Source organism: Bufo bufo, chromosome 5 (genome assembly GCF_905171765.1).
Source record: "Bufo bufo chromosome 5, aBufBuf1.1, whole genome shotgun sequence".
Taxonomy (NCBI): Eukaryota; Metazoa; Chordata; class Amphibia; order Anura; family Bufonidae; genus Bufo; species Bufo bufo.
The window spans coordinates 443,710,713-443,719,948 of NC_053393.1; the positions used below are offsets into that span (position 1 = coordinate 443,710,713).

At 39.1% G+C, this 9,236-nt stretch overlaps 1 protein-coding gene across 1 annotated transcript; it reads right to left on the reverse strand.

The window, feature by feature from the left end:
- Positions 1 to 353: 353 nt before the first annotated feature.
- Positions 354 to 3,670, reverse strand: EVX1 (even-skipped homeobox 1). Its single transcript, XM_040433441.1, has 3 exons — positions 3,047 to 3,670; positions 1,270 to 1,508; positions 354 to 878 (listed from the first exon to the last, which is right to left on the reverse strand). The coding sequence occupies exons 1-3, from the start codon at positions 3,432 to 3,434 to the stop codon at positions 354 to 356; spliced, it is 1,152 nt and encodes a 383-aa protein (XP_040289375.1). The 5' UTR covers positions 3,435 to 3,670.
- Positions 3,671 to 9,236: the final 5,566 nt, after the last annotated feature.

Here is a 9,236-nt window from a genome sequence, read left to right on the forward strand (position 1 = left end):
GCTGCTGCAAAAGAAAACATTTCACCTCAAACATTTGGAATGAAAATGATTTTTAAATGACCTTTTTGTTTAAACATAGCATTCAAGTATTCCAGACTGGTAATCCTAATCTACATAGTCCTCCATGTTGTCACTGACACTTTTATACCATAAACAAGGTTGTGACAATGACTAAAAATGGCCATCCTGTCAGGTATAGTCCTTAAATATTATTTTTTTCATATCTGTAGAGGAAATGTGATGCCCTGATAAGTTCAGTAATGTCACCTCCTGAATAGGTGCATTTTAAGACATGGACATGGCCCATTGCCAAGTCAGTGAGGAAAAAGTAGGTGCAGGAGAAGACATCAGTTTTATCTGGTCAGGGGTACTTCTTCCCTCTGGTCTAAAGGAATGGAGGATTTGCTCAAGACTGAGGGTGTGAAAGTGAGAAAGGAATCTGATCTTGAAGATGATGAGCAGTTAAAGTCAGATGCTGCAGACCTTTGCGCCAGCCCATTAGGAGAAGTAGAGTGGCATGCCAGGCAGGAGCAGGGGGTGCCACCAGCAGTCAGTCCATGAGCAGGTGTGGCATATATAGAAGGATGGCGAAATGCACATAAGAGTTCTGGTCTTGGGTAAGGATGAGAGAGGACTCTGAAGGTGTCTAGTGGTCTCAGTGGGGAGCTAAAGGGTGTGGCAGCTGATGCTGTAGTGGTACCAATACCCATGTGAGAGTAGTAAGGAAGAGGTATGTGAGATGGAAAAGGATAAGGTAGATTGCCAGTGGCTGCTGCATGGCTCATCATGTAGGTATAAAATGCTGGATCTGCAGGATGTGGCCAGGTCATGGCCAGACGCTGACGTTTGTCCTTCATCCTCCTGTTCTGGAACCAAACCTGAAAACAAAGGAGATGGACAAATTTAATATAAAATAAGCATGGAAAGCACGTATACCCTATAAATCAATAGCAAGTATCTCACTTGTTTAGTGCATCTACTCAAGTGACCTATGAAGGAATGGAGCATGGTGAAAATAAATGGAAAGAGGGAACCTAGTGGTAATCTGTAGATTCCTAAAACTGGAAGCTCATCACAGAAAGTAGGGATAAGGGGGCAGATATTTTCCTGAGCTTCCCTAAAGAACACTATACTCATCCCATTCCAAGCCTTAAATGGCTGCTTCCAGATAGATTGTAGAAGTCTAGATCTATAGATATAGACTTTAGATATGATGCTCTGGAGTGTTCTGAAGCCATTTATGTTAGTGATGTCATTGCAGATCCATACCTTAATAGTGGTCTCTGGCAGGTTGAGGGCAGCAGCCAGTTCACATCTCCTGGGCCTGGACACATAGTTCTCCCTGTAGAACTCTTTCTCCAGACGTGCTATCTGCTCCCTGGTGAAGGCTGTTCTGTATCTGCGCATCTGGTCCACAGAACAGGACAAGGAGCTCTGAGATCCACCGCTTGCCTTTGATGAATCGCTTCCATTCACAGGACTGCCACCCATGGTCTCAGAACACTGACCTGCATACACAGAACACAGTCATGGTCACCCTCCTTATCTAGCCAAGTGTAGTCATTCAAGTCATAAAAGGAAAAGTCAACAGATTCTGTATAGTGTCCAGGTAGTCTAGCACTATGTATACAGCGGCATACATTAAATACCCAAAGCAATGCGCAAATAATTTAGGAAAAAATAGTAAGAATAGACTAATAAAGACCTTTTAGAGCTGACACCAATATCTGGTAATCAAACTGGTCATGGAAATTCGGCTTGTGCCGGCAGATTGCTAGACAATGACAGGTCTATCTGTCACACCAATCTCTGAGAGCAACCACTGACCATTATTGGTGGTAACCCCTAAATGAGCGTGCATGTTCCAATTTCACAGTCCAGCCAGCTATCGTTGTAGTAATCTATGTCCTGGCCAATAAATTAAAGATAATGGAAAAAACATGGGGGTCTTGTAATAAGAAGTGATGTGCATTACATTGGACATTACAGATAATCAGACAAGGATAACATTGGTGTGGGGGATGGCCAAAGAATAGTATTATGTAGTCATAAAAATCTGGAAAAGCTATTACTATTATTATAATTATTAATATATTTATTAGTAATAGTAAAAGTAGTAGAAATAGGAATATTAATCATAATGTGCAAATATCTAGAGTAGAGGTTATTATTAGTAGAAGTAATATTCAAAGGTTGACCTTTCCTTGTGAGTGTATATATATATATACCTACCTCCTGCTCACGTCCACCTGGAGTTATTAGTGGACACATGTATGAGAAGATCTCTGACTGTTCACCTTTCAAATGCAACCTGGGCTTTTGTCAATGCATCTAAGTTTTTATTTAACATAAGGATTTCCGAGCTGGCGCCGACCACCAGTGAAAGTGAGAAGATGTGTGGAGTCTGTGAGGGACATGTAAAGTGCCAGGTCAGCCCGGAGCCTCCAGCCATCCTCTCATTGTCTTTATGGTCACCTACACACAATGTCCCCGACAGGCTTCCTCAGCTCAGTCTTTGATCTTGAGTCAAGAGAAAGGTGTTAAGCTTCCTACAGACACTACTAAGTGTGAGCCAGGTCCCAAATATTGGATTCCTCAGGGCTACATAGTATATAGTATATAATAGTATATCATATACAACTGAAGCCTGAGGGTCAAAGCACAAGAAAGTATTGTATGGAAAGGATTGCTAGAGTGCACAGAGGATTCATAAATACATATATAATAACTAAATATTACATAAAACAATGTGCTGTAAATATCTAAAATAGGATAAGAATATGTGTGTGTATATATATATATGTGTATGTGTGTGTGTGTGTGTGTGTGTATATATTATACACACATAGTCAATGTAGCATTATCTGTGTCAGATAGATAATAGATAGATAAATAGATATTAGATGGTTAGATAGATGTAAGATAGATATATAGATTGATAGTAGATAGATAATAGATATAGGTAGAAAGATAGATGATAGATAGATGATAGATAGATATGAGATAGTAGATAGATAGATAGATAGATAGATAGATAGATAGATACCTTTGCTGTGCTGGTACTCTGAGCTGGCTGTGGTGCAGTCCGGGGTGCAGCTCACTTCAATCTCCTCGTAAAAATCCGACTCAGTGTCCGAGCTGCTGTGGTGCCCCTTGGCTGAGAGGGCATCCGGGTGGGGCGAGGGGTGCAGGAGCGCTGCTGATGCCCTGCTGTCCGGCTCGCTCCCTGATACCACCTCCACCTCCTCCTCTGCCCGCTCCCTGGATGCCAAGGGGCCAGGCCGAGGGCTCAAGCAGCTTCTAGGAAGCATTTTCTCCTGCGGCTCCTGAATGGGGCTTCCCACTGCGTCCGACAAATTAGACATTCTCTTGCCAACTAGAGTGCCAAGTTGTCCTCCCTCCAGGAACATGACCATGTCCTTTCTGGCTTCCATGGTGTGTGTGAGTGTGAGCCAGGCAGGACTAGATAGAGAGAGACACAGATGATGACCCTGTGCTGCCTGCACTCTCCTGTGCTGGACTGGCTCTGGGAGGGATCACCATTGCCCTCTTCTTCTAAGCTGTCATCCTTAATGGTGCAATCGTCATTACAGAACCTCTGCTGACGCCACTCATTGATTGCTGCTCCTGCTGCTGCTGCCGGATAAATAGCGACGTCCGCCACCTCCAAGATGAAAGAGAAGCCCGAGTCAATGCTTTATGGACTGACTGATGAACGCGGAGGATGCACAGAGTGTGAACACACGCCTGCTCTGGAGTACAGCAGCACTCTGCTCTGCCCAGGGCTCCGCTGGGATCAGCCCTCGCCCGCTAATTAAGCTTGTACTTTATTTTCTCTTTGTTGCATTATTCATCACAGGATGCAGAAATCTCTACTTTTTTGATATTTTAATCTTTAAGTTGAAGAACTGCTGTGAAGTCCTTTCACTTATCATCCATAATTCAGTGCATTACACTAGAGCCTTAGTGACATCACTACCTTGTTTTCTATTGTGGTTCCATTTTTGGGGACTTTTTCTTGTTTTGTTCTGCACAGATTTGTCCAACTCTTCATTCTCTCATGTAACGATCTTGTGTTTTATTACAGATTAATGTCTACATGGGATTTTTATCTTTATACAACCATCTTCTGTCCTCGGCTCTGCAGTACAGCTCAGGTAAAATGACATTTATGATGCGGTATATAAAGGCTATGCTATTATCCTGTTCTACATGAAGAGACTATGTGAATATATGAAAACCTAGAGAGAAAGACAAATAGATAGATAGATAGATAGATGATAGATGGTAGACAAATCACAAACACACATATCTATCTATCACTCTATCATCTAGTTGTATAAGGTTGAGCTTAAAATGGTCATTGTTCAGATTACACTGCATCTTTACCATCAATCCTATAATCTAATCTGACTAACCATCCATGTATCTGACCTGTCCTGGCCCCACGCAGATACAGATATGGCAGCACCCCAAAGTCAAGTGAAAATGTGTAGCTTTATAAATGCATAAGGATGCATCAATACACCAATATGGGTGAATAAAGCTACAGTGTGTACACAATCAGATCTATCCATCTATCCATCTATGTATCCATCTATCTGTCTATCTATTATCTATCTGCCTATTTATCTTTATTCTTTCTATCTCCTATCTATCTATCTATCTATCTATCTATCTATCTATCTATCTATCTATCAATCATATGTCTGTCTATCTATCTTTAGTTATTCTATCTATCTATCTACCTATCTATCTTTATACTATTTATCTATCTTTATACTATCTATTAGCTATCTATCTGCCTATTTATCTTTATTATTTCTATCATCTATCTATCTAATATCTATCTATCTATATGTCTATCTATCTATCTATCTATCTATCTATCTGTCTGTCTATCTATCTATCTATCTATCTATCTATCTATCTATCTATCTATCTATCATATGTTTATCTATCATATGTCTATCTATCTTTAGTTATTCTATCTATCTATCTATCTATCTATCTATCTATCTATCTATCTATCTAGCTATCTATCTATCTATCTATCTATCTATCTATCTTTATACTATTTATCTATATTTATACTATCTATTAGCTATCTATCTGCCTATTTATCTTTATTATTTCTATCATCTATCTAATATATATCTATCTTTATACTATTTGTCTATCTTTATACTATTATCTATTTATCTATATATATTTATACTATTTATCTTGATAATACTATCTATCTATCTATCTATCTATCTATCTATCTATAGAAAAGTCACCATTGTAAACATATTTTTATAGTAGTAAGTATTGTATAATAAACTATTATTTAGAATGGACTCATTTCATAATGTCGCATATTTGACATCACAAATGCTGAGCTTGGGCTTTGTCAGTGCCCTTTTTTGTAGTTCTTTATAGACTCTCCAATCGCCTTTAGATTTCCATCATAAAGAGGAGGCAAGTGGTTTTGACAAATCACTAGCAGCAGAAATATGAATGCTGCTTTTCCCAGGGGAACAAGTTATGTATTTTAACCACCTCCAGCTCTGCCATATGGGGAATGAATGGGAAAGACATGGTTTGGATGGGGGGCTTCCATCAAGCCCATAATCATCATCTTGACTTTCTACAAAGAGAGTCTCTGGAACATGGGATGAAAACGAATATTTAGTGGCAGAAGCAGTACACAGAACATGTACAGGATCCTGCCAATGAGTGAGGGGATGGAAAGAGAGGCACAACTTTACTGTTCCACATTTTAGGAATACAGCTGCAAAATAAAAGACTTTCTCTGTGTTCCCAGTATTGTAGTCCTTGTAGCACCTTACTGGAATAAGACTGGGTGTCTGCTCCTTCTCAGCAGACTCTTGTCTTCTTCCTCTGCAGCCATTCAGGCACAAAAAGCAGGTAATGCCATCTAGCCATGCTTTCCATTGTATTCATTGTGCCCGGTGGATCATAGACATATGTTATATAGACACAGATATTGTAAATGATGCTCTGTCACATAGCAGCTGCCGGCTCCATGAATGTAATGCATGGCTGCTTTTAACCTCCTGGGTGCCAGTTCAATGGGTTGCTGACTCAGCTGGCAATCAGGGGGTTAAGCACATGGCTTTTTACAAATACACGGTTTATAAAGAGTATTAAAAGCTAATAATGAATTCTGTTTTACAGGTCCCGTTTTAAGTCCAATGTTTTACTCTCTCGTTTTAATTATTTTGTTGGTCCCATGTCAATAATTAAGCCTTTTCATTGGCATTAAACAGCACTTTACATGTGATGTCCTTGCCATAGAAAATGTAAGCTCATCTGTTCAACTTGTGCTCATTTTTAGGTTTTAAATGGCCAATTCCCCTTTTTTAGCCCATCAAGATCTAGCTGCATAATTAAGGTTTTTTTTTTTTAGGGGGGGGGGGGGGGATAATGACCACATGAGAGACAGAGCTACCACTAATTACCAAGAGACAATGGTGACAGGTTATTGGCTACTGACCAGCATAGGGCAGGAGAAAGTGTTTGCATTGAGGATAGATAGATATATAGATATATAGATATATAGATAGATAGATAGATAGATAGATAATAAATAATAGATAGTTATACCATAGATGAATAGATAATTGAATGTGTATATGTGTGTGTAATATATATATATATATATATATATATATATATATATATATATATATATATATTTGCATTCATAGAAATTGTTATTAAATCCAACATGTATCATACTGGTCTGAAAATGGAATAGGACACAACAGAATGTAGATTTTTTATAACTAATGCTATATATATATATATCCATATTTTGTGTAATGCCCCAACCATTAGCAGAGCTCTGCCGCTATTTGCCCAGAATTGTACTAATTGATGAAGGTGATTCCTTGTTCTGATTTTAATTGAATGTCACATTGTCCTGGAGAGAGGGAACCCAGTCTCTCTGTCATGGCAGGGGGTTACTTTAGGTAGAATCCCCCTTTAATTTGTGGTCCCTTTTTCATAGATTGCAAGTCGCAAAATATTCAGTTCAGGAACTAAATGACTTGTCTTGATTAATATCGCCATAAAGAAAATGCACTTTCCATAGATATCATTAATATAAATGGACACATATAAGAACTGTATCTCCATGAGTCCCTCTTTCCTGAGTTTTTGCTGAGAGTGAACTATCCAGTACAACGAAATTAGAAAACGACACAACATAGATAGCGCCATAAAATCTCCATAAAGTGGCGGTATCTGGATGGCAGCGCCGGGTTGTCTCCCTGCTAACCACAGGGCTGAGCCCACTCCAACTACCAGTGGGCAGTAACCACAGCCCCTGCAACAGTAAGAAACGGTGCAAACAAATATATAGCCATGGAAACATACATAGGATAGCAAATGCAATTATATACCTTAAAAGCTTAGAGTCATTGAGAAGGTTGCAGTCTATAATCATTCTGCAGAAGGTTGCGCCATATATAATTAGACTGCAGCCTCTTCACAGTAATTTAGGTATTTCAATTGTGTTCAGTGCAAAGCAAGCAGAAAGTATTACAATATAAAGTCACTCTGTTTAAAAGGGAATGTGTCACCAGAAAATGACCTATTGTTTAAATCACATTTTAAAATGTAACATTTTTTTTAATTTTTTTGACGATGTTATTTTTAATTTTCTATTTAAATATCTATATTTAAACAAAAAACATAAAATCCTGCAGTTTTCACACTGGTCAATAAGGCCTATTTCACACGACCGTATGGCTTTTTTTCAGTGTTTTGCGGTCCGTTTTTCACGGATCCTTAGTTCCGTTTTTGTTTCCGTTGTGTTTCCGTTTCTGTTCCGTTTTTCCGTATGCCATATACATTATACAGTAATTACATAGAAAAAATTGGGCTGGCCATAACATTTTCAATAGATGGTTCCGGAAAAAATGGAACGGATGCGGAAGACATACTGATGCATTTCCGTATGTGTTCAGTTTTTTTTGCGGACCCATTGACTTGAATGGAGCCACGGAACGTTATTTGCGGGCAATAATAGGACATGTTCTGTCTTTCAACGGAACAGAAAAATGGAAATACGGAAACAAAATGCATACGGAGTACATTCCATTTTTTTTTGCAGACTCGTTGACTTTAATGGAGCCACGGAACATGATTTGCGGGCAATAATAGGACATGTTCTATCTTTCAACGGAACAGAAAAACGGAAATACGGAAACGGAATGCATACAGAATACATTCCGTTTTTTTGCGGACCCTTTGAAATGAATGGTTCCGTATACGGACCCTATACGGAATGCAAAAAAAGGCCCATAAACGGGAAAAAAAAACGGTCGTGTGCATGAGGCCTAAGCCTGATAAATGTTCTAGTTTGGTTGCAGCAAAAAATGCATTTTTTATTATTGTACTCGATAATAGGGTGGTTTTCTGCCTGTATGTAAACATGTCGTTAGGTAAGCTCAGAGAGGACAGAATTTGTTATAAATTGAGTTTTTTCTGTTGATTGATCTGAATTTCATCCTTTAGTGCAAAAATATGCCACGTAAAAAACACACCAAGGATTTGAAAACCTTTAGCATGGCCTAAAATACACCCTTTCTTGTACAATGTGTGGACTGGTGTTTTATGAAACTCAGCTTCACTTGCATTATATTGTACATTGCACATTGTTTGCTTCAATAGGTTTGCATTTCACAACCACTTAGGGTGGGTTCACATGTGCGTTATATATTTATTTATGTCGTTCTGTTATAGCAGGGTTATAACGGAATATAACGGAATTTGAGGACGGACTGCAAAACAGAACCCTTTAGAGGCATTCCGTTTTGATCCGTCCTAATACATGTCTGTGGGGACAAATAACTGTTCCGTCTTGCTCCGTTATGTAAGACAGAAAAAAAAAATCCTTGCATTCTGTCCCTGAATTCCTTTATATTCCATTATAACCCTGTTAGAACTGTATAACGGAAAATATAGCGCATATGTGAACCCACCCTTAGGGTCCATTCACACGTCCGCAAAATGGATCCGGATCCGAACATGTTGCGAAACGGATCCGGACCCATTCATTTTCAATGGGGCCGCAAAAGAAAAATCCGCACTTCCGTGCCGCATCCGCACTTCCGTTCCGCAAAAAAACAGAACATGTCCTATTCTTGTCCGCAGACACGGACAAGAAAAGGCATTTCTATCCTTAAGTGCCGGCCATGTGAAGTCTGCAAAATGCGGAACGC